The 27,091-nt window shown below is 37.3% G+C and overlaps 2 protein-coding genes across 2 annotated transcripts in view; one reads left to right on the top strand and one right to left on the bottom strand.

Moving 5' to 3' along the window:
* Nucleotides 1-3,589, bottom strand: part of LOC136884319 (uncharacterized) — a 34,695-nt gene extending 31,106 nt beyond the window's left edge. Inside the window, exons 1-2 of the mRNA XM_068229892.1 lie at nt 3,063-3,589; nt 2,845-2,990 (exon numbers count right to left, since the gene is read on the bottom strand). Coding sequence (XP_068085993.1) covers nt 2,845-2,990; nt 3,063-3,219 — 303 coding nt within the window. The 5' untranslated portion in view covers nt 3,220-3,589. The remainder of the gene's footprint in view (nt 1-2,844; nt 2,991-3,062) is intronic.
* Nucleotides 3,590-3,736: 147 nt separating this feature from the next.
* Nek2 lies at nt 3,737-26,184 on the top strand. Its single transcript, XM_067156164.2, has 5 exons — nt 3,737-3,987; nt 7,174-7,331; nt 11,639-11,882; nt 21,353-21,492; nt 25,128-26,184. The coding sequence occupies exons 1-5, from the start codon at nt 3,838-3,840 to the stop codon at nt 26,182-26,184; spliced, it is 1,749 nt and encodes a 582-aa protein (XP_067012265.2). The 5' UTR covers nt 3,737-3,837.
* Nucleotides 26,185-27,091: the final 907 nt, after the last annotated feature.

The raw sequence follows: 27,091 nt of genomic DNA, 5'->3' as shown, positions 1-27,091 counted from the left end.
TTGTGGACAGTCGAGATTTTCTTCTGATGACGCAGAGCGAAGTTCTCTGCGAAATGTAAAGAATTTCACTTTATTTTCTTGACACAGCATAAGCACAAAAGCCTACATCATGACCTTAAAGGATGTTTCCTTCCAAAACACCCAATATATTGACAAGATTAGACAGAACTATGTAGACTAAGTCCATTGGACATTAGTTTAATGTATACCAGAAAAGATAAATATACATCCACTTAACACAGAAGTTCTACAAGAAAGAATTTCAGTCATACTGCAGCATAACTTATTTATGTGTAACATTAGTTAATTTCAATATGACTTTTAAAATCAGAGACACTTTTATAAATGTAAGTAACAGGACATTGAGGAATTATTTTCTAGAACCCTTGACGGTGTGATATTACATAACATATATTTTATTATAACCTTTTATCTGTATGTATGCAATTGTATAATGGTTCATGATTTTTATATCTGAGCTTTATATGACTCCATGATGAGCTGAAATTGGTCCTCTAGTGTAATAAAACTAGTTCAGTACATAAGTGCTGATCTGATGGAACATCTTTTTAAGGCAGTTTTGAAGTAAATCCATTAAAACTCAGCCACAGGCACCCAAGAGAGATTCAATTTTAATACAAGTTGCTTTACGTTGCACCAACACAGATAGGTTTTATGGCGACGACGGGACAGGAAAGAGCTAGGAGTTGGAAGGAAGTGGCCGAGGCCTTAATTAAGGTGTGAAAATGAGAAACCATGTAAAACCATCCCCTGGGCTGCCGACAGTGGGGTTCGAACACTTTATCTCCTGAATACGGGCCGCATTCAAGCGACTGAAGCTAACAAGCTCGGTTACGAGAAATTCCGTTTACTCCGCCATCTACTAGGTCTAGTGTGAAACGGAACACTGAAAATGAGGAGAAGCAGACAGATAGATGGCATCAAAGTGATGGTGCTTTAAGTCGCACCAACACAGGTAAGTCTTATGGCGACGATGGGACAGGAAAGGGCTAGGAGTTGGAAGAAAGTGGCTGTGGCCTTAATTAAGGTACAGCCTCAATATTTGCCTGGTGTGAAAATGGGAAACCAAGGAATAAAATCTTCAGGGCTGTCTACAATAAGGTTTGAACCCACTATCTCCCGAATACTGGATACTGGCCGCATTTAAGCGACTGCAGCTCTAGAGCTTGGTGCGTCAAAATGAGATGACTGTATACAGTAGCTGAGGCCAGATGATTATCATCATTAGATTAATTGGCATGCAAAAGAACTACTGCTGGACAACATTTTGGCATCTTGGCATCTGTGAAAACTAAAAATAGTAAGTGGGATGTAAAACAATCACCTTTCCAAATACTGTGGTTGCCTTTGGCTTTTATATAAAAAATACCTTTGTTTCCTTCTGCAAATTTAATTGTTGGTCTTCGATATTTTAAGTTACAGTAATATAACTTAGTTCCTATCTGTGCTTGCAATTAGAAACTTTGAACAAGTCTCCTATGGCTATTTTTAAGAGAAAACTAAATGTTGCCTGGAGAATTTCTATAGTTTAATCAATAAATTCCTTGAATTAATCAACAAACATTCTATGAAGTATGCTGGGATCATTTATTGGAAAGATTACAAAACTGATAACAAATGACATTATTTAGGCCTATTTAACATTTATATATTCCAAGTGTCTATGGTCTTCATACACTGCAGGAAATTACCAAAATTATTGTGAATAGGCCTACCCTCCATAATACATGCATTAGATAACAGCTTAACTAGGTTCGAGTCTCAATGGGTCCTGAAAAGTCGTGTGGGATCAGGAAGGGTATTCCTTGTCAAAAAATAAATACATGAGAGTGGCTCCATTGATGAGCTATTATCTAAACCAGAACCCAGAGGGAAAGTTATGTCTGATAAATTACAATACTGTCAAAATGAATTGTGTGGAAACTGCAAGGAAGGTATTCTGATACATTCTTATATATATATATATAGTAACAGCGCACGAATGTGCATGAAGTTTTAGGGAGTCAGATCTCCTTACTGTACTCGTTCAATGATCTAGCTCGATTTTTGCAGTACGTGAAGAGATATCTCTCACACGGTTTGTCACATAAGTTGTATATGCACTGACTGTTTGGTTCATGGAAGTGATTTGTTTTACATAGTTTGTGGTGGAATCCGTGAATAGCGAGTCTTGTGATGGCGCTTCGCATGCTCTGGTTGGGTTTGATCCAGCCTCTGTCAATCATTGCATCTGTACTATAGATTTCTTTTCTTTTGCGTTTTCCCTCATTGAGCACGTTTTCTGCTGGTCTAGTGGATGGGAGTAGGGATGTCTTTAAGTCTTCGATGAGGAAAGTATCGTTGGCTAGTTCGTATATTAGTCTTGATTGTGCATATTTTAAAGTCCCTAATGCTGCTTTCAGGAATCTCGCTTTCACCGATTCCATTAATTTTATGCCCTTTGTTAGTTGCTGCCAGGTGATTGATATTCCATACGTCAGTATTGGTATACATTCTTATAAAGCGGAAGATTCTACTTTTCTGAGACTTACAATGCAACAGAGTTCCCATTTCCAGTAGATTAGACAGCCTTCAAGACAAATTTCTAGTTATAAATACCTACTAGAGAGCACTGGAAAGAGCCTACACTTCACAATGTTGTCATTTGCTATAATCACTTACTGAATTTGTTCTTTTGGCACTTGGTTATGTGATACAGGTCATATCTTTCATGGCACAGCTCTCATATACAGTGACTGTCGGGTGTTGGATTTGGTGAATGCAGATCTTATGGTGGGAAAATTTCTAGTTATGAGCCTACTACAAATAATGAATAACACTAACCTGCATAGAAAATGCGCTCTGTGCTGCTTTCGTATGTTTCAGCGTACAAGTGTGCTTCAAAAGGCTCAGTCTATGTGCATGCAGGCTTTTATCACAATATGTACAATAGGCTCTTGTTGGCTCGTTCGGCACTCCTCTTAACCATCCTGAAATGAAGGCACCTGGTAAGTACAACATACATCGCTGGATACTCTAGTCACAATAGACCTTTTATTTACCTTTAAAATCGGGCATCGATTCCCATTCCGACCTGTAACACTGTTTATATCGAGGCGTTTTAGGTGGGGTTGCAGGAATATCTGGAGTGACTGTAGGTAAATCTGGCGTGATCGTGATATCTGTACTTGGGTCAGGCTTACTTGGTTTGTCATCCATAATCTAACCTCCATTACAAGATCATATTCTTAAATGATTAATGTAATAACCAACACAATACCGCACAGTTCCCAATAATCGGATAACACTCGTACTTCAAAACACATCAAATTCCTTATGCCAAAGTACGCCTGTCTCTTAACATTAAGAAATGCAGCCAACTATTAAATTAAACATTCCTTTCTTCAAAGGTTTTTCCACGGCTACTATGCCGTAAAACAATAGTTCAGAAGTAATATAATAAGACAAAAATATTCTCATAATACAACGTTACGAAAATAACTAATCCTTAATAATTTCATGTATGTATGTATTAAACTTCAAAATAAGATAATGTGGCACAACTGTGAATTTCAATTTTCTGACCATACTATGGCTTAGCCTACAAGGCTATGGCAATGGTTCGCAGCTTTGGTCCGTATCCTCTCGACCAATCAAGATGTGTCGTATGGTGAGAGCATAGCCAATAGCCAATTGCGGTGGCCAGGTCAGCATCAATAACATCATTTTCAAAATGTAGCGGTGTAAAATGACAATGATTATATGTGTGCTGATAGCGAGTATGTGTGATAAACAAGCCCAAAGATAAGTAACTATCGGAAATATTGGATCTTCAGAATGGAAAATTGTTTTGAGGACTACGATGTGTTGAGTGTGATAGGAACAGGTACATTTGGTACCTGCTACAAGGTTCAGAAGAAAAGTACCGGGCAAATATTTGTATGGAAAGCTATTAACTACGGAAAGATGACGAAAGAAAAGAAATTGGTATGTGTGGCTATTGACAATGTCAGTATAATATCTGTCTTTAAATTATTGATTGATTACCTATCTTAAATGTCACCTGAATCATATGACCTTAATGACCCTAACACTTATTCAGTCAAGAAAAGTCACTTGTCTTTCTCTTCCTTTGTGGAAAGTCTTTCACAAATTTACGTGAATGCGTGGAATTTCAGAAATGATTTTTCATTGCCGTTGTGTAGTTTAGTGTTAATTTTCAATTCACGACCTGTAAGTTATATGTATGTGTGTTTGTATAATTTAATTTAATGCAGCCAATGGCCATGGGATATTTATGTACATAAATACCTGGAATAAATGTTCACTTAGAATACCATATGTAGGTCTCTGTGTTAGTCACTACAAAATTTGGTCAAGGACACCACTCTTTTTCCACATTCCTGGAGCTGATAGCAATCAGGATGATTCTTGCACTGCCGACACATACAATCCTCCTGCAGATCATGGTGTTTCATATTATCACATATTCTGTGATGAAAGCCATATACCGCAAATCGTGTCATGACATGTCATAGCTCATAATTTGATTGTTTCTAATCTTGAGTCATCATGGCATCCGTGGTATAAAACGTGCTCCATATTTCCTTTTTCTTTGAATGAAGTTCTTGTAGAACACTGTTGTAGGCAGGTGTAGAATGTAGTAGCATCCACTCTCGCAGGTCCTCTATGAAGAACCTTTCTCTTACTAGGTCGTATACCAATTGTGAGGGAGTAAATTTCGATAAGCTTAGAACTTTTAGATAAACGGCTTTCGTCTTCTCTAAATCTCTTAAATTACTCTTGGTAAGATGGTCCCATATTAGATGTAGTTCGTAACTCACTATTCGTGAGATCTTCAATGTATATATAGATTTATTAAACACACTATGTACTTTTAACAAAGAATGGTTATAAGGTCCCTTGAAAGTTTATTGCTGTATCCACTCAGAGACTCTGCAGATGCTTGATTTCGTTCATGGCTATTACCGCAGCAGCGACCTTGTCTTTTATATGTAGTGTGAAAATGGTACTTGTGGCCTGTAGAGTCATTCCCAGGTTCTTTAAGGAGGCGGGAGTCGATAATCTCTCACTCTTATAATAAATTGTGTCTTTCAGTGCAATTTTCCCTCCTCATCTGAACGTCAAGACTACCGTTTTACTTGCATTCAGCTGTAAATCGTTTGTACCTGTCCATTCAACTAATCTATCAAAAGTTGTTTGTAGATCTTCACTGGACGAAGAGGCAATTGCCATATCATCCGCATAGACATACATTTTTACATTCTCCGCACTTACTCTCCTGATTGTGTCCATGGTCACTATGTTGAGGATTGGGCTCAACGGATCCCTCTGCAGCAGTCCTGTTGTTTGTTCTATCGGAAAGGACATTGTCAAGTTGTCATCAATTTGTACGTAGTTCTCTGAAAGTATATTTCGTGCCAGAACAAATTGGGCATTGTCATTTCCAAAAAGTGGCTCGAGTTTTTCTATCAGTAATGGCCTTTGAGAAGTAGATGAAAGCAACGTGAACTTTCTGCTTCTGTCTCTCTGTTGTTTCTAGTATGTCATTTTGTAAGCGCTGAACAGCGTATAGAGTAGATCTGCCCCTTCGAAACCTAAATTGCTCTTCCGGTATCACACAGTCTACAAGGAGCTTAGTCAGTATTTTAAATGGAATGCATTCTAATGCAATATCCCTGTAAGCGTGTGGGTCCTCATGGTTTCTTTTCCCCTTGTATAGTACCTTTAGTGTGGCATATCTCCATCTGTCCAGAATGGATCCTCTTATGAGGCATTGTTTAATGACAGATGTCCAAGCTGCTTTGAGCTCTGTAATGCTCTGTTTCAAGTGTTCATTGAATAGGTTAACTGGACCACAAGCCTTGTGGTCTTTACTTTTCCGAATTGCCTCCTCTACCTCTCCTTCCGTGAACAGCCGGGTAATGGTAAGGTTGTTATTGTCATTTGTTTTTGATGGTCTGGAGTCCTTGGCCTGTAGTACCGTACTGAAATGTGATGTCCACGTTTCCATTGTCATGTGCCTTGGGAATTTTGGTTCCCTTGGTTGCACAACCCTGTAGGGATTTTGTTCCTCTCTTTCTACCAGTTTAATTTTGGATATATGCTGTAATGCTTCCTTGGCTTCTTTAATCACCTTCTTGTAAAGCCTCCTTAGTGTTGAATATGTTTGTACGTTTGTTTCTGTTTGAAATCTGGCCACTTTACGTAGAGCATCTAATGCATTTCTCCTTGCCTGGTAGCAAGCAGCATTGAACCATGGTTTAGCTCTACGTTTGTTTGATTGGTCTGTTACCTTTGAGTTTTCCAGCATATTTTCTATGATATGTACTGCTTTGTTCAGATTTCCTAAACATATCCTCTGTAAGAGATCCGGTGTTCTTGCCAATTCCTCAGCTAGGAGGGCGCTATCAATCAACCTCGAATTAGTCTCTTGTCGTGGGTGTAAAACTCCGTCGCATCCTTTGTCTATGATGAAGGTCGTCTCTACTGGTAAGGCCTTCCTGACAATTAAGTCTTCAAAACCCATCTGTTTCTTGAGGTTGAGTCCCTTCATGTTTGTGAAGACGAGGTCGATTGTGCTGCTCTCGTTATGTGTGAAGTATGTTTTCTTCTCTGGATCATTAAGAACGTTGAAACCCTCTGTTTCTAGGAAATCTAGAACGAATTTGTCTTCGTAGTCTGATAATCTATTCTACAGTTCACATCACCAGTCATGATGAAGGGCTCATTCTTGTTTGTTTCTGAAGGCTGTGCTACATTCTTCTATTATGATACTTTCATGGGTGTCTGGTGGGAAGTATACACCCATTATGGTGCACATTGTAGTTTTTACAACTAAAACGTTCTCATTTTTAAGAATCGGTTCAAAAGGTGATAGACCTGGACTTATTAAAAATGAACTACCTCCTTTTCGGCGCCCTTTCGGCCCCTGCGTTGCTAGTACATGGACCGCGTACTGATCTGGTGGAGTCCATTCCTCTGTTTAAAAGGTTTCTAATAATACTACGATATCATAGGTATCCAATCAATCTTGACTTAATGAGCTATAAGTGTTCTTTAGTCCTTCAATATTCCAGGTTATGCATTTATGTTTGTATCAAACTACTATTTTATGTCATTGAGTTAAATTATTTAATGTTTACATTGCAGCGCCTCGTCTCAGAAGTTAATTTATTAAGTGAACTCCATCATTCTAACATAGTGAGATATTATGATCGCATCATTCACAAACCATCAGCAACTCTGTATATAATTATGGAATGGTGTGAAGGAGGGGATCTTGCTACCTTAATAGCAATGTGTAAGAGGTAAGTTTCTAAGGGCTTTACGTAAGCGTGTTGACAAGCTATGCCTGTATAAATTTTATAAATGGCAATAAATGTTTAATTGGCCTAGATTATAATAGTATGACCAAGTGGAGAATTGGTCATGTGGTAGCCTTCAAACTCCTAGATTACAAGATTGCTTATGATTCCATCTGACCTCCCAAACTTATAATAAATGTGCCTCTGTATCACCCCAATAACTTAGTAGTAAATAATTTGTCTTGTCTTGTTGACAGAACCGTTCAGCTTCCCGTTTCATCTTGTCAATGATATACTGGAGATTTAGCATCAGATCTTGAAGCCACTTGGTCCTTAGTCTTCATTGTCGTTTCTATCCCAGCATTTCCTGCTGTGGGGTTGGTCAAGAAGCTATCCCCTTTCCATCCAACTAATCGGTGGCACTGATCTCCAGACCCACATTTCAAAAGCTTCAAGCCATTTCCTGTCTTGTTTATTTGACGTCCAGAATTTGCAACCATATGGAAGCGTACTCCACACTATAGGGGTTTTGCAAGTTCCATCTGACTTGAGTGTCCATGTGTGTACTTGCAAGCAAATTTGTTTTGTTAATGAATGCTTGACTGGGCAATTATGTAGGTATTAGTGTAGGTAAAATTTTATACTTCTTAGTGTCTTAAATAGATGATCATTCTGAGGTCTTTGATTAGGAAACATTGTCTTGTTAATTCATAGGCCAAGTACAGCGTTCAAGTAGTGGCTTTAACCATCGCTGAGCCGTGGACCTATAGTGTGAGTAATTAACAAATTATGGCTAGGCCTGGATCAATAGTACGATTAATTAACAAATTATAGCTATGTCGTATTAAATCTTGCATGTCATCATTTTGGAAGCATGGTGCTAGTAAAGAAAGTACAGCATAATAATAATAATAATAATATTTATGGAAGATCCCCTAAATGTAATCTTCTTTTCGCTTTAAATGATTATGATTTGTCTATTTAAGACACACAGAAGTATTAAATTTTACCAACAGTAATGTGTTACATAACTTTTTGGCCAACGCTATCCTTCTCTTGCTACACGTGTTGTCTTGTGTGATAATACTTCTAAGGTAGGGGAGATCTGTGACCTTTGTTATACCTTCTTCTACATAAGTTTGATATTTATACAAACTAGCTTAGGATGTTTGCTGATGACTAACATCCTTGTTTTATTTGTACGATACTGATTTTCATCTTCTAAATCAGATAGTGCAGATGACAGCACTTCTAGCATTTTACCCAGTTCTTTTCCTGAATCAGCAGCTACTGCTGTATTGCAGAATATCTAAATTATGGTACTACTAACACTAATGTTTGAATGACAACTCCTGGTATTTGGGGCATGACTACCTCCATATCCTCATATAAACCTTACAAATCCCCAGGGTATGATGGTATACTGCCCACCGAGCGAGTTGGCCATGCGGTTAGGGGTGCGCAGCTGTGAGTTTGCGTTCAGGAGATAGTGGATTCAAACCCCAACGTTGGAAGCCCTGAAGATGGTTTCCCATTTTCCCATACCTGGCAAATACTGGGGCTGTACCTTAATTAAGGCCACCGGCGTTTCCTTCCCACTCCTAGCCCTTACCTATCCCATCATCGCCATCAGATATCTGTGTCGGTGCGACGTAAAGCAACTTGTTTTTTTAAAAAATCAAAAAAATCAAGGGTAGGCCAATACTGCCCATCATGCCTCAGAAAGGGTTTGACCTTCATGCAAGGATATTAAGTAAGAGATATTTAGAACAGATCTTGTTCTAATGCAGTGGTTCTCACACTGTGGTACATGTACCCCTAGGGGCATGCCTGAGACTTTTAGTGGGGTTCGTCAGCAGCCTTCAGGGAAAAATTGAAATATGGAAATAAATAAGAAGAAAGTTAAATATGTATGTACGAAGTCACGCTTCACTTGAAAGTTTCACCTGGACTACGACACGTCAGAAAACTGTGTCACGCCATGCAGGTATACTCATCCCATTAAACTTTTGAATGTTTGCAATGTCTGAATTCCAGAATTAAGATTGAAAATTCGTCATCCTAAAATCTAGCATTTTGTGAAACTTTAATTCAAACAGGGTATTTTGTGTTACTTTATTATACTTGATGCAGACACATATTCTTAAATATCTTGTGAATGAATGAATAAAAATTTATTTAATGTCACAATCTTATCTTATGTACAAGGTGTATTTAACACGCGAGAGGTCGCACCCACGTTGATGCAGACACATATTCTTAAATATCTCGTGAATGAATGAATAAAAATTTATTTAATGTCACAATCTTATCTTATGTACAAGGTGTATTTAACACGCGAGAGGTCGCACCCACGGCAGTTTGCCGCACTTTTGAAATATTTGTTAAGAATGTTGTTGCTAGCCGCTGTAGGGCTTAGGGCTCTCGTTTTATCCCTTCTCTCCCTCTCTCTCACCTGACGTTGATTATCGTCAGTGTATTGCCCGCTGCGTTCTGGAGTAGTTTGTTTTCTTTCACTCTCGCATCTGCCGCGGCAAATTGCCTTCATGCGACCCCTCACGTAGTGCATTCTTACATGACTGCATTTCCAAGAAAGTTTCTTAAGTAAAGTTCATGAGGTTTATGGTGGCTTTCAGTGAAGTGTGGTGCTGTAGTTTTATCTTGAATCATTCATTGAAATGTACAAATGCAAACATTGAGGCAATTTGCTCACGCACGACCTCTCGTGTTCTTTAAAAACTCGCGTAATTTTACCAGATGTTCCGAAAAATTAATCTTTTACATTGAGAAAATATTATTGCTGGGTAATTATGTTAGTACTAATTGAAGGCAGTTAAACAGGGTACATATTTATATTTTTATCATGTTGCATTCACCGCCAAAGGAAAATAGCAGCTCATACTTTGGTCTACCACTGACGTTTTTATTGCCTACACTTCCCTCAAAAACCAACTGACCATGTCTTGTGTGTCTTAAGATGTGTCCTATCATTCTGTGTCTTCTGGTCAAATTTCATCAGATAAGTTAGTTCTCCTACAAGATGAAAATAAATAAATCCAAAACAAAATTAACCGAGTCAAGTGATGCAGGAAATGGTAGATTAGGTAATGAAGTCTTAAAGAAAGTAGATGTATATTGTTACTTGGATAGTAAAATAACTAATTATGCAGAAGTAAGGATGACAAAATGTACAAACAAGCAAGCTAAGTCTTCCTTAAGGAAAGAAATTTGCTTGCTTCGAACAATGATATAGAAATATGTTTTTCAAACTTTTGTGTAGAGTATGGCATTGTATGGAAGTGAAATGTGGTGGTATAGAGGAATGTTGAAGGTGAGATGGGTAGATCAAATCACGAATAAAGTACCACTGAATCGAATTGGTGAAAGGAGATCAATTTGGCTAAATTTGATGAGGAGAAGAAGAAGAAGAGATAGAATGATATCACACATCATAAAGACATCCAGAACTTGTTCAGTTTTTTTTTTTTTTTTTTTTGGGAAGTGTAGGCAGTAAGAACGGTATGGGTAGACCAAGTTATGAATATGACAGGCAGATTAGAACAGATGTAGGATCTTGTAGTTATGTAGAAGTGAAAAGGTTAGCACTGGATAGGGTGGCATCTGGGGCTATGTCAAACCAGTCTATAGCCTGATGACTGAAACAACATCATCCCACAGATTGGAAATATGAAAAACTCCCGAAACTAGTTCCCAGCAGAAGTGGAGTAATATACCAAGGTTTTGACATTATAGGATTAATTATCATATATAGCCCAATCTCATGGGAGTATTCGGTATCTTTTTGATGCTGTGGTAGCCGGAGAAATCAAAAGAAACCAACCAGCATTCTGTGCATAAATTCTTAAGCATCCTTCTATGCAGTATTATCTAAATGCTAAATGTACCAGGGGTGATGAACAAAAATGTTCCTAGTCTCATAAAAGAAATATTTAATAATACCAAAATTAAAAGCGTAAGTAATGGAAACAGAAAAGCCATAAATGGAAAGTTAGGAACAGGGAAACAGGTCTGTTGTGAAGACCTATTGTTGAAGCCCACCCTCCTGATGAAGCTTGGAACCAGAAAAGTGCTTCTCGGGGCAGGAAAAAAAAAAAAAAAAAAATGGATATAGAAGAATTGGGTCTGATAAGGAGAGAGCCTATATTTTTGTAAATGGCAGTCTGTGAAGGTATGGAGATTTCCCTAATCCTTTTGTGTTCATAAAATGCTAACCTTAGACTTGATATGTTGTATTTGCTAGATTGTTTCTCTCTTCTCTCTCAGAATGTAATTCTGTACTTTTTTCTCAGAACCAACAAGTTAATAGTTGAAAGCTTCGTATGGCGTGTTCTGTACCAGACAGCATGTGCTCTTCAGGCCTGCCACTCTTACCTTGCAAGAGGAACCATCATGCATAGAGACATTAAGCCTGCAAATGTCTTCCTTGATGGCACGGGGAACGTAAAGCTGGGAGACTTTGGTTTGGCTCGTGTGTTACAAGACGACATCAGTTTTGCTCATTCTGTTGTGGGAACCCCGTATTATATGAGCCCTGTGAGTATTTTAAGCAACACCTATGCCAAAATAGCTTTGACAGTTCTTCTGACCAAGTATCGGGGACTCTTGAAATAACTAGCATAAACTGAAGAAAGTTTTTGTAGTCTAGTATTCATAAGAAAGAACAAGACAGGTTTGGCAGGAGTAAATAAAATGACCACCAGCTTGGTTTCTATTGGTTCATTGGTGATAGAGTTGCCAGTGTGTGCTGCTAGTATCACATAGCCGCTTCATAGTTACAATGTTGCTGTTTGATAAAATAAGTACTGCAATAAACATGTAATTACTAAGGTTCGGATGTTAAGGAAAAGTCATATTTCATTCCAGAGGTAATTTTACCCAAAACCTGAAAAATAACCATGAATGATGGGTTCTTGACCCCGTTTAAAGCAATTTTATGTTGCTTATAAATGCATATTTCGGCCTTATTTATTGCTGTGATCATAATTTGCTCATTTTAGTGATATAAGATCATATTTAGTTATATTGTCCGGCTCCATGACTAAATGGTTAGTGTGCTGGCCTTTGGTCACAAGGGCCCAGGTTCGGTTCCTGGCAGGGTCGGGAATTATAACCATAATTGCTTAATTCCGTTGGCACGGGCGCTGGGTGTGTATATCGTCTTAATCATCATTTCATCCCCATCACGACGTGCAGGTCACCTATGACCGTTAACTGAAAAGACCTGCATCTGGCGCGCCGAACTTTTCCTCGGACACTCCCGGCATAAAAGCCATACACCATGTCATTTCATTGGTAATATTTTGAGTTTTTTGTTTAAATTGAGGCATCGTTTTTAACAGTGTAAATATTATTTGAGTCTACTTTCAAACACAGGATTTCAAAATATTGTGGTAGATGTATTTTTGTTCTTTTCCCAAAAGAGATAGGTAGCAGGTTTTGGAAGACATGATTCGGAGAAAGAGATGCTGTGTGATCGTACACTGACAGACAGCAAAAAGCATGCTAATACTTTTTTATTTTTTATTATTTAGGAAAAAAGAATGAAAATTGCACCTCGGAGTATGATACTCGATGAATGTTTGAAGTTTTAACGTACCTACTGTAGCTCTATCAGTTTGCATGATTAAATGTGTCTTCTGTATTATCATTAATAACTTTTTGGCATTTTTAATGTTAGTAATACTCTGATATTTGCTACCTCTCCCTCATCATCATCATCATCATCATCATCATCATCATCAGTGTCCCAATCCAGTCCCTCAGGTGGTGGCTAACAAGTCTTCTCCACTCATTTCTGTCCTTCCACTTTTCCTGCTCTATTACGTCCGCCACATCCAATCCAGCTTCTCTAATGTCCTTCCAAATCTGATCCATCCACCTTCTCGGTCTTCCAGCTGGTTTCTTTCCCCTTAACTTCTCTTTCCAATTCCCTTCTTACTACCTGTTCCTTTCCCATTCATTTTACATGTCCAAACCATCTCAGTCTTGTTTTCTGTATCTTCTGTACTAACGGCTCTATATTTAGCTCTTCTCTGATTTTAATATTTTGAATTCTGTCTCTTCTTGTCTTTTAAACCGATGTTCTTAAAAATTTCATTTCTACTGCATGGATCTTACTATCTTGTCTCTTATTAGTTACCAGTGTTTCTGTTCTGTATGTTACAATTGTTATGAAGTACTGTTTATATAATGTTAATTTTGTTCTCTTGGGTACTTTGTCATCCCATAAAAGCTCTCTGACTTGATGATAAAATGTTATACCTTTACTTAATCTGTTATTAATTTCAGGGCTGATTTCATTTCTTCCGTTAATAATGCTACTCAGATATGTAAACTGTTCTACATTCTCTAACCATTCTCCATCTATGTTCACTTGGCTTCTCTTTTTCTCTTTTCCACAGTGCATGACTACAGTTTTCTTTTTACTAATTACCATTCCGAACTCCTTCAGATTTTCATTCCAAATGTCCAGTCTCCTTTGTACTTCCTTTTCTCCCTTTCCCCAAATCACCACATCATCTGCAAATACCAAAGCATTCACTTCATCACTACTCACACTCTGTTTTACACATTTTATGATTTCATCCATCAATATGGGTAATAAACAATAATGGCAACAGTGCACTTCCTTGCTTAAGACTTTTTTTTTTTTTTTTTTTTTTTTTTTGTATAAAATGTTTGAGTCGCCATGTACACTGCTTTTGCTCTCATGATACATTTTTATCTTGTTAATTAATTATTTTGGTACATTCCTTTTCAGTAGGCATTCCCATACATATTTTTTCTTGACTGTATCATAAGCTTTTTCTAAATCCAAAAATACGAATATGATTTCCTTGTTCCTTTCCAGATGTTTTTCCATTATAGTTTGCACTGTAAATATCAAGTCTATTGTTGATCTATTTGGTCTAAAGCCATATTGTTCTTTTTCTAACTGTGTTTCCATTATATCCCTCAGTCTTTTTTTCTATGACTTTCTCCATTATTTTTAGTTCATGTCTCTCCATCTCTATAATTTTTACCTTTCTTCCTATTTCCTTTTTTGAACAGTGGTACAATGCTTTCTTGTTGCCAATCTTCAGGTATCCTTTCATCCTTCCATATGGCATTGAGGGCTCTGTCTAGCCACTGTAGTCCATTGCTTCCTGCTGCCTTAATCATATCAGCATGAATTAGTCTCTTCCACTTGCTTTACCTTTGGTCATTGCTTTCACTGCCCTTTCAAGTTCCAACCATGTTATCGGGTTCTCTTCTTTTTCTCCATCTATTATTTCCATTTTCTTATCTCGTTCTTCCTCCGAGCAGTCATCCTCATTATAAAGTTTTTCAAACTTCTTTGCCATCACCTTCTGAAGACCATTTTCATCATGTACTATGGATCCATCTTCTCTCTCTAATGCCTTGATTTTTTCTTGATTTATTCTTTTCGATTTTAGTACTCTGTATAATAGTTTCTGATTTCCTTGGCTATCTTGCTCAACATTGTTGGTAAACTCTCCCCAATATTTCTCCTTTTCTTCCTTGATACTCCTCTTTGCTTGTAGTTTCAATCTTTTGTATTCCACATGTATCCTTTCTATCTTATTCTCATCCCTCTGATACGTTTTTTGCTTTTCCTTATCCATTTCTTTCTTCACCTTGTTCCTTTTATTTCTTTTTTTTTATTTTTTCTGTCCACCACCGTGTCTTCTTTCCCTTAATCGTTGCTTTTGTTTTCCTGCATACTTTAGTTGCTGCTTCCACAAATGTCTGTCTTAAATTGTCCCACTCTTCTTCTCCACTTTGTATTTCCATGTTAGGCAAATTCCTTTTTATCCTATCTTGGAATGTCATTTTATCCTCCTCCTCCAATTCCCAAATCCTGATCTTTGGTTTCTTCTTCAGTACAATTTTAGGGATTTTTACTTGTTTTGATTCCACAATTAATAATCTATGATCACCTTACATACTTTCACTGGGGATTATCTTCGTATTCATGACTATCTTCCCTATTCTCGGTCTGTTATTATAAAATCGATGAGTGTACCATATTGTCCATCCCAACTATATCGGCTGATCTTATGGCTATTCCTCTTCATAAACCATGTGTTCTTTATTATCAGGTTATTTCTGATACAAAAGTCAAAGAGTTTCTCTCCATCTTCATTTCTATCGCCATACCCATGTGGGCCCAGAACATTCTCATATCCCATTCTATCAGTTCCCACATGAGCATTCAGATCACCCATTATTATGATCCCATCTCCAACAATGTGTGTTTCCAGTTCATTGAGGAACTCTTCTTTCTCTTCCATGCTGCATCCTGTCTGTGGAGCATACACCTGTATTATCTTCAGTAGTTGCTTATTTACATGTATGTGCATTATTATAATTACAACATTTTTATCTTGTTAATTAATGATTTTGGTACATTCCTTTTCAGTAGTCATTCCCATACGTTTTCTCTAAACTGTATCATAAGCGTTTTCCAAATCCAAAAATACGAAGATGATTTCCTTGTTCCTTTCCAGATGTATTTCCATTATCGTTCGCACTGTAAATATCAAGTCTATTATTGATCTACTGGTCTAAAGCCATATTTTTCTTCCTCTAACTGTGTTTCCATTATATCCCTCAGTCTTTTTTCTATGACTTTCTCCATTATTTTTAGTCCATGTGATAATAGGGTTATACCTCTATAATTTTCATATTTCTTCCTATTTCCTTTTTGGAACAATGGTACAGTGCTTCTTTATAGCCAATCTTCAGGTATCCTTTCATCCTTCCATATGGCATTGAGGGCTCGGTATAGCCATTGTAGTCCAATGCTTCCTGCTGCCTTAATCATATCAGCATTGAATTAGTCTTTTCCACTTGCTTTACCTTTGGTCATTCCTTTCACTGCCCTTTCAAGTTCCAACCATGGTATCGTGTTCTCTTCTTTTTCTCCATCTGTTATTTCCATTTTCTTATCTTCTTACTCCGAGCAGTCATCCTCATTATAAAGTTTTTCAAAATACTTTGCCATCACATTCTGAAGACCCTTTTCGTCATGTACTATGGATCCATCTTCTCTCTCTAATGCCTTGATTTTTTCTTGATTTATTCTTTTCGATTTTAGTACTCTGTATAATAGTTTCTGATTTCCTTGACTATCTTGCTCAACTTTGTTGATAAACTCTCCCCACCATTTCTCCTTTTCCTCCTTGATACTCCTCTAGTTTCAATCTTTTGCATTCCACATGTAACCTTTCTATCTTATTCTCATCCCTCTGATATGTTTTTTGTTTTTTCTTATCTATTTCTTTCTTCACCTTGTTCTTTTATTTTATTTCTTTTTTTTAATTTGTCTGTCCACCACCGTGTCTCCTTTCCCTTAATCATTGCTTTTGTTTTCCCTCATACTTCAGTTGCTGCTTCCACAAATGTCTGTCTTAAATTGTCCCATTCTTCTTCTCCACTTCGTATTTCCATGTTAGGCAACTTCCTTTTTATCCATTGTATCATTTTAGAATAACTATAGTGTATTTTCCATTGTTACAAAATTTGAAAGCTATATCTTAAGTGGTTTTTACAGAATAAATTATTTAGTGAAGGTACTCCACAACTATACCTGACAAGCAAATTATTTACTCTAGGTTTTGCCAGACAGTGAGTCAAAGATAGTCTGTGGGAAAGGGTTAATATTCTAATATATATGATTTTCATCCTTAGTAATGTGATTACATGCAGCCATGTTTGATTACTACCTGTCAAGCCACAGAGTAAACACTTTCTCTGATGATGGAAGAATACTATTCCCTGCTAAATACTCTTTGATTCTCTGACCTTCCCCAGGTTCTGAATATACTCAACAGATGGCAGAACGTTCCTAATAACTTACATGTTGCTAAGAGAAAACTGTCTACGTACGTGCAGACTGGAAGTTATCAAGTCGACTAGCCTTCTGTATGACCATTAATAAAGCGCAGGGACAAAAGTATTCAGTCACTGCCAATCGTATGTTGCACTATCTCGGGCAAGATCGCTTGAAAATGTTTTTAAGATCCAGATACGGCCGAATGGTCAAAGTACGGAGAATATTGTAGGGAAAGAAGTGTTATAAACTAATTTACGAATTAATCAGTTTTTATGTACTGGTATTAAGTGTTCATAAAACTATTGAAAAGGGCAGGCAAAACAATATGACTCGTGACAGGCATAACTATCTGACCTATTTATAAGGAATGCTGTGGAGCAACACGGGTCCACTAGTATGCATATTAAAATAAATTTGCACTGTAGATCAATACATGGAAACAATAGCTCTCAAACCGGCTGATTCGATTTGGTAACACAGCTCAGCTGTTTCGCTCTCGTCCCATATCTGTTATGTTCTTCTTCACAAATATTGAGTTACAATATATCAAAATATCAGACATTGGTGTTATTTTTTATTAACAACTCTTAAGTTATCGTAATGATAGTAGCATGATGAATCCATTCAAGACGCGGAAGCTATCATAATAGAATCAAAGAATAATCCTTCCAAATTGAAAAGTGGTAAAAATCCTCCAATCCTCTTCCTGAAATGCCAATAGTATTGAAGGAAACTATTTTAACCTTGGCCTACAAACTTATTGAACACATGATCATCTTTTCTCCACTCTTTAGCAGTTTGCTTTGTTTATATTGGAAGATTGTACTTGAACTCTCTGCCGCTTTACACTCTTCAGCTCAGCTCACAACACAAACTAAAGTAAAATGGCAGCAAGGACGAGGTACACAAACCAGTTATGGTTCTGTCCTAATTAAATCTTGCATGTCGTCATTTTGAGAATCAGCCAGGCTGAGTGGCTTAGATGGTTGAGGTGCTGGCCTTCTGACCCCAACTTGGCATGTTCGATCCTGGCTCAGTCTGGTGGTATTTGAAGGTACTCAGATATGTCAGCCTCATGTCAGTAGATTTACTGGCACTAAAAGAACTCCTGCAGGACAACATTCTGGCACCTCAGCATGTCCAAAAAAAAGTAGTTAGTGGGACATAATGCCAGTAACATTATTATTTTGAGAATCGACTAACAAAACTAAAGCAAAGAACTTCACAAGAGGTAGACAGTCTAAAAGTTAGGAAACATGTATCAAAAGGTTGTAGTTGTTATATTTAGTGTAGAGAGTCTGGAGAACGTAGTTGTATTAACTGAGTCAACACTGGAAAGTATGGCTCCATTTTTAACAAAGTATATTTAGTGCTATATTTCTTATCAGGTTTTCATGTTGTTTGGTTATAAGGTGGAGACTCATATATATATGGTTATACCATATGCAATCACTGATGTTCAAACTTTCAGCAAACAATAAATCAATGTCAGTGATTAGTTCAAATTGCATGCAACAAGATTACCAATTTTTGGATCCTCATTGATTGGAGCAGGGTCATTGAGGGCCGTGTCAGATTTTTTCCACTTTTAAGGGCTGTAATCAAAAGTCTTGGAGATAAGAACCTGAAATTAATAATAATAATAATAATAATAATAATAGTGTGTGGCCTCTGAAGAGGTCTGGTGCAGGTCTTTCGAGTTGACGCCGTATAGGCGTCCTGCGTGTCTGTGAGGATGGGGCCCTACGTATCATAAATTCTAATGATGAAGATGGCACACTTACCCAGCCCCCAAGTCATCGGAATCAACCAATGAAAGTTAAAATTCTTGACCCGACTGGGAATTGAACCCGGGACCCTCTGACCAAAGACCAGCCTGCTAACCATTCAGCCATGGAGTCGGACAAAGCAAAGAAGACTGTTCCCAAGATGGTTGGGGACTTCCTCTTGTTACCTGACTTTTTCTCCCTGAAGGCTTGTAGACCCTTCAGTATTCTGTACTTACCCATCATAGACGCTCTGAACCTGGTTTCTTGGACTGCTGGAATAATAATAGAATTGTTGTTGTTGTTGTTATTATTATTATTATTATTATTATTATTATTATTATTATTATTATTATTATTTCTTCACTTTTGGCCTACTTTGGTAAACAATTGACTTGCTGGTTAGTTCTTTTTTCTTCTCCAAGAACTTCTCCATCGTTTCATCATGGTTTCTGTTCCTCTTCTCTGACCACATGTTCTTGGACTTTTAATTTTTTTCCCCTTAGAACTCCTTGAATTTATCAATTTTAGCTCGAAACATATCTCTGTTAAAGGCTTCTTTTGGATTGGTGCTAACTTCCTCCATGTCTTTTGTTGTTTCTTCTACTCATTTAGTAGTTGCTTTTAATTTGATAATGTAGTTAAAGATTTTCTTTGTTAGTCGAGTCTCGTTCATTCTTGTGAGGTGCCCATAAAACTTCAGTCTCCTGTTATGTATAGTGTCTGTGATCTTCTCTGTCTGTCTGTCTGTCTGTCTGTATAAATCTTCATTTTTCCTATTCCTCCATGTACCATCCTTTCCTTTTTTGGGTCCTAAGATCTTTCTCAAGATTTTTCTTTCTTTCTTCTCAAGCTCATCCATTCCCCCTTTCTTATTCAGTATCAGACATTCTGAATTGTAAAGGCCCTCTGGTTTTATAACCATGGTGTAGGGTCTGATATTTGCTGTGTAAGATATCGTTCTTTTATTGTATTTATTCTGTACTAATCTATACGCTAACTCCATCTTTCTGGCCCTTCCCATATTTGCTTTTTTATCAAGCCCATTCGGCTGGATCCATTCACCAAGATATTTAAATTTATCTGACCTCTTGACTTTCCCATACGTGGTTTGCAGATGGTTTTACTCATTATGTTTGTATTCTATGTACTCTGTCTTTTCATATGAGATCCTGACTCCTGCTTTCTCCTCATTTTCATGTAGTTTTTCAAGCATTATTTGGGCTTCTTCCTTATCTCCTGCTAACAGTGCATGTCATTAGCGAATGCTAAGCAATCCACCTTCATATTCTGCTTCTTTGTACCTAAATAGATTCCTTTTATACCTTCTTCTTTTATGGTTTTCCTCCAGTTCTCATTGCTTTTTTCACCTTGCCTGACTCCTGTCTTAATCTCAAAGGGATCTGCGATTTCCTTGTGAAATTTAACTTTGGAGACGGTTTCCATCAGCGTTTGAGCTATAATTGCCCTTGTGTTATATTAATTCCAAATTCTTCCAAACATTGAAGAATGTCTGCCGATTGATGGAGTCATAAGCTTTTTTGAAGCCTACAAACACAACCACCGTATTTTTCCCTCGTATAGCTTCAATTCTCAGGATACTTTTCAGGCTAAAGATCTGTTCCACACTGGATCTTCCCTTTCTAAATCCCTCTTGATATTCACCTATTTGATCTTCATGTTCTTCTACTATGTTTAATAGCACCTTGGGCAATACTTTGTAAGAAATAGGTAACAACGAAATTCCTTGATAGTGTTTGGATTGGTGTGGTCTCCTTTCTTATGGAGTGGGTGTATAAGGGTGCAATCCGTAGGGATTTTTTCACTTTCCCAGATATCGCAGATTAAATGGTGTAAGTTTTCCGTTGCCCTATCTCCTCCAATTTTTCACATTTCAGCTACTATCCCATCTTCTCATGGTGCTTTATTGTTTTTGAGTTAATTGATGATTTTCTTTATGTCCTTGAGACTCTGTGGATTTGAATGTTGATTCATCTACGTTGGCTTCTTGAAATTCAGAGTTTCCAGTGGTTCCTCGCAGTTTAAAATGGTTTCAAAATAATTGGCCAAAAGGTGGCAATTCACCTTGTTATTCAATGCTAATGTACCGTCCTCTCTTTTAAAACAGAACTTGGAGGTTGGTATTGTTGTAGTTTTTCCTTAAAAGTTCTGTACAGTTCTCTAGTGTTACTTTTCTTGAAGTTTTATTTTCTTCTGAAATCAGGGAGCATGGGCCCTATTATGTAATATCCTATAAAAACACTTAACCTATGTATTAATGTAAAATTTCTGCAGGTAAATTATAATGAAACAAATTTCAGTCTGCCATTCCACTATTTTCTTTATGTGCAAGCACAAATGAACAGTTTTTAAATAGCGTCTGTGATATTTTTTTATAGGAAATGATCAAAGGTAACAGATATAATAAAAAATCAGACATTTGGTCCCTGGGCTGTCTTATTTACGAGATGTGTGTCCTGATGCCTCCCTTCAGTGGACCGAGCATACCAGAACTGGCTCAGAAAATTGAAGAAGGGAAGTAAGTGCTATACATCTATTCCTAAACCAGTCTATTTCCTGTTTTCTGTGTAGAGAGAATATTTCTTGATGTTGAAGATACAATAGTACTCAAATTTTAATTGGGTCTTCTGTGGTGGTGGTATCAATCAATCAATCAATCAATCAATACTGATCTGCATTTAGGGCAGTCGCCCAGGTGGCAGATTCCCTATCTGTTGCTTTCCTAGCCTTTTCCTAAATGATTTCAAAGAAATAGGAAATTTATTGAACATTTCCCTTGGTAAGTTATTCCAATCCCTCTTTGGTATAATAATTATCAAATTAATCTTGAAGTAAGATATACCTAGTATAGTACAAAAAGTCATATGTGGAGAGACAGCAACATAAAAAAGAAATGCATACAATGATTAGATAAACACAATAACTACTGTGAGAAAGTTCACCTCTTTGAAGATGTGATGATGATGATGATGATGATGATGATGATGATGATGATTATTATTATTTATTTATTTATTTTCCTTAAATTGTACATGTACAATTTAGGGGTGGTAGATGGAGAAAAGGCAAGCCCCACATACATGGAAGTGCCTCCATCCTTGTCTCCTTTTCTGTTGCTGCCTCCGCCATTGCTCACGTGGGTAGGATTTTTATTCTATTTTCTTCTATATAACGTGATTTGCCACTTCTTTTGTTCCTTTCCATTATTCATATTGTATATATTTCACTCTTGTTCTGTGTTCATCTGGTAACACAAGTCGCTAGGGTTAGTATGTTGTATTCATGTCAGCATAGCACAAATAACAGGTCATCTGACTAAATATTTCCTTGGTATTAATAAGGTGTGGTTTTTATTGATTACTAGCTGATGTACCTGTGCTTCGCTATGGAATTCTACATTGTATACAGGATTGTACGTTAGGTACAGTATACGGTGTGAGCAAGACTGTATTAAATTGCATAGCTCTTAACGTTACCCTAGAAATGCGATGGAGAAATCACCAAACGTCTTTTCTCATATGAAGACTGCGTTAGGGAATTTTCATTGTAATGGTAGTTCCACTTGCCTACCATCATTCACAATCAGGTTGGGGGAATCGCATTATAATGGCAGACACTCACTCTCCACTTGCCTTTTTATATCCACAGAAAGACTGTCTTAGTGGTTTTCCCAACGGAAATGAACATAGGTCATTACAATGACGTCAGTAAGAATGGCGCCAGTAAAAGCAATGATTTAACATGAAATACTCAAACAAATGAAGAACCATACTTATCCTCACTTTTAACTGCCGATCTAACAGTCCAAAGTTCCAGAGCTGGAATGACCAGGCCGCAGACAGCCGCGTTCCGTGAGCACTCTTGTCTTTTTTCGGGGGGGGGTTCGAATAGTGGAGAGCCCCAGGGCAAAAACTATTCCCTTTTACTAATCCGTTTCCTAGGAGTACCCGATGAGTTGGAAAATCTCAATTCACTACACTGGCGTCAAAAAAATCTATCTGACTTGGAGCCCCTCTTCACTGCTAATTTTGAATAAAATGAATGTAAAATTTAATTAAAGTGAAGAGGAAGAAGCTCTTTTTAAGAAACAACTCTTTTCAGGGTTGAATTTTGAGTTATTTAGTGAATTCTGGTGCTATCATTTGGAATAGGCCTAAATTGTAATTCTAGACCAGGTCATACTACTACTACTACTACTACTACTACTACTACTACTACTACTACTACTGAGCGTCTGCCTTAAGTGTGCACACTGCTCATTCAAAACAGTGCGTCAGAGTAGGGATCGAATGGCTGGAATACTATGATAAAACAGTGAGTTACGTACCAGCAGTACGGTATCAGAAAATGTACGAACCAGAGGAATGACGTGCTAAAGAAGAAAGTTTTCTAACTCCTCAGCTATTTCCCACCACTCGGTACGCAGCAGTAATCTCATCTATTGGAGATGAGTGGCAGCATAAGAGACAAAGAACATCACAACAAACAATGGTCAATGTAATGTTACTGTTGATCAATGTTATGCGCTTTCAATATTGTAGGCCTTCACATTTAGTTTCCTTCCGACTCTGAAATACCACTCTTATCATAGTCAGTACCATAAAATTGAATAAAACATAAATGGTCAGTAATTGTATTCTCTATAACTGTTGATATGTAGTACTTTTCGATAGGACCAATAACATAGGTATTTAAAAATTCAATTTTAGGCGCCTTCCCCATAACTACAATTTCATACAGGGCGAATGAAATTGTTTATAGCTTAGACTGTAGTTTCTTATTCCCCGACTCTATATACCGACTTTCATTAAATTCGGTTAACCCATTTTCTCGTGGCTCGGCGTTCATGTAGACTTAGCAACAAAAATGCAAATTCATGAATATCTGTTTTATCAAAGCTGGTACGGTAACAGTGTATGACATAAATGATCGGAAATTCAATTCTATGTAACTTTAGTTATATCGTATTTATCGATAGGACCACTAATAGTATAATTATTTGAGAATTCAATTTTCAGCCTTCCCCTAAACTACCATTTCACTCAGCGTGAGTAAAATGATTTATAGCCTAGATTGTAGTGGCTCATCCCCCGACTTCACATACCGATTTTCATTAAATTCTCTTCAGCCGTTCCCTTGTGATGCATGTACATACATACATACATACATACATACATACATACATACATACAGACAGACAGGCAGAAATTACGGAAAAGTAAAAAGTGCATTTTCTTGTTACTATGGATATGACTGATACAGAAATACCATTCTTTTTAAAAATCTGAGCAATGTACAGACAAAACTCTTATTTTGGTGGAAAGAACAAGTCAGGGTACATGGAGTCACTTTCTAGCATCGGTCTTCCTCTCCCTCTTCTACCTTGCAGCTCCAGACCAAGGACTCTTCTCCCCACATAATTGTCAAACCTGCACATTATGTGACCATACCAGAGCAGTCGACTCTCTTGGACTTTCTTTTTTATTTCAGTCACTTTGACACTGCCCCTTATGTAGTTGTTCTTGATTTGGTCCATCCTCAAAACATCCCACATCCAACTCAGCATTTTCATTTCAACGGCCTCCAGTCCCTGGCATTGCAATTTTGTATTGCCCATGCCTTGGCTCTATATACTTCTGTAGGTCTCGCAGAGACCTTTCCCTTTAGTTGGGCATTTATTCACAGAAGATACCAGACAACCTTGTTCAGTTCAACCAGTCAGCATGCACTCTGTAAATTATTTCTTAATCCAAATTGCCTTTGCTAGGTACAGTGGATCGTAGGGACTTCAAACTATTCACTGTCTGAAACTTCTCTGTATCCATCTTAATAACTTCAGCTCCCACTTCTTGTAGGCAGAGGTACTCACTTTTACTCCAGCTCATTTTAAGACCTCTGTTCTGTCCTCTGGGGGTTCTATCCAGCATTCAAGCTGTTCTCTATTGGTACTACACAGTATGATGTCACCAGCGCTAAGGAGTTGGTTCTCTTAAGCTTTCGTAGAGAACATCCATGACATTTATTATTTTCCACTATTCCAGGCTCATTTTGTGTATCCCAAAACATATGCTTTTGATAGTCTAAACTGTTTCTTGCTTTTTGTTAGACCAAAGTGACGGAGTAACTCAATGTAAACTTTTGTAATTGTTATAGATTTGAGAGGATTCCATCATATTACTCTGAAGATTTGCAGAAAATGATCTCCTTCATGCTACGTGTTGATCACGTTATTCGACCTACAGTAGAGGTCATATTGCATCATCCAACTGTCATGTCTCATCTTGCTCAGGATACTTTCAAGACGAAGGAAAACACGGGTGTGGTTGAAAATGCTGAGAAAACATTTGAAGAGAGACTGGAAGCTATAACATTTCCAAACCCAGTCGAAGACAAATCAATAAAGACCCAGTGTGAGAGAAGAGAGCCGGATCCTGTCATCAGTAAGATAGACATTTTGCGACAGAGAGAGGCTGCCGTAAGGGCTAAGGAGCTTGCTATCATTGAAAGGGAGAGAGCTGTCGAGAAGCGAGAGAGGGAAGTTGGACTCCTAAGTCGGATAATCAAGGAGAAGATGGAACGAGCTAATGTGTACCTTAACCAGTGTCGGGATTCTCGTTCCGTCGCAGGCAGTGTCAGGCAGCATCCTAGTGTTGTCAATGTCAATTTGGACACATCCTTTAGTGCTGATCCTGGCGACTCACCACATATACGTAAAACTTCTGCCAGGATGAAACCAGAAAAAGTAGAGAAACCAGCCACCTTCAGAAGGTCTGCTTCATTAGGACGACACGTTCACTTTGGTACTCTACCAAGTTTAAACCCTAAAAAGTATTCCACATTGCCAGAACTCCACAAGCATGTTCAAGGAACTGAGAAAGATAATGTAAAACCTTCCACAGATCTCTGGAGAAATGATAAAGTTGAAGGAGGTGCACTGCTTGAAGGTTGCAGCAAGCCTGAAGAAGACAACATTAAGAATGGAATACTTTGCATGCTGGACAATAATCCTACTTCAAATGACAGCAAACTTCCCAATCGAAATCCTACTTCCATCTGGCTGGCAAACAAGAAAATTGCTTATAGTTGTAGTAAACTTAGCAATAAGGAGAACATAGAAAATGTTACAATTACCAATTCCCACAAGAGGAAATCTGATGGTTCAATAATTGATGCTTTTACCAGGAAAGTAGGTGCTCTGTCTCTTAGGTAAAATTACAAAATGGTTTATAGCTTCCCAAATGTTGCTGATTTATTAAAGTTGGAAATTTCAGAAATTTCCATTTTTGGACTCATAGGGGCTTGTGCCGACAGCATTCTAAAGAGTGTGTGTCAATTTTTCCACTTACGGGTTATGTCTTCCATATTACTATCTACATCTTTCATTCATATCTTGCCCGTTTTTCATCCTCAGCACTAAATGATGTGATATATTTAAAATTATAAAATTCAAAATGCATCTATTTGTAATTGATTTATAGCAGGATTCTCTAAAAGTTCTAAGGTTATATAGGATTTGAGAGTCCTATGGTATTGTATCTCAATTCTATTATGTTACGAAAAAATTTCCAACACTTCATACTGTTATTGACTAAACTACATTATTTTTGTAGATTGTTATGTTAGGAATAGTATTAGAGTCCTCTGAATTTTAGAAATGAAAGTGGGGAGTGAACTGGTTGCGTAGTACAGGCTGTGTAAATTTATATTTACTTTTTTGTTATATTTCTACATTTTAGTTCGTTTGCTTTCCTATGATATGTCCATATATTTATTTTATATCTTTCTAATCATGATATTACCATCTCTCAAGACATTGAGACTTCTGGTTTTCTTAATTGGAGACTCGTGGCCATGTTGTTTACTTTCTTCTCATACTCTTACATGGTTACATATAGCAAGAGATTTTCAACAATTTAGTGCCTTTCAATGTGTGCTCAACTGAATTTTAAATCTTATTTTCACATCGGTTAAAGGATATGGACCTTTTTAAGTGCCCATTTTCCTTAGCCTTTTTTGCTTTTCTCTATACATTTTTAATTTTCTAGTTTAATTAATGTTATTTTCATCTTTTTTTTTTTTTTCAGTTTATAAAGTTGCATTGAAACATAGAGTTTGAG

Source organism: Anabrus simplex, chromosome 12 (assembly GCF_040414725.1).
Source record: "Anabrus simplex isolate iqAnaSimp1 chromosome 12, ASM4041472v1, whole genome shotgun sequence".
Classification (NCBI taxonomy): Eukaryota; Metazoa; Arthropoda; class Insecta; order Orthoptera; family Tettigoniidae; genus Anabrus; species Anabrus simplex.
Note: the sequence above shows the minus strand (reverse complement) of the source record. Positions and strands in the feature narration are given on the sequence as shown.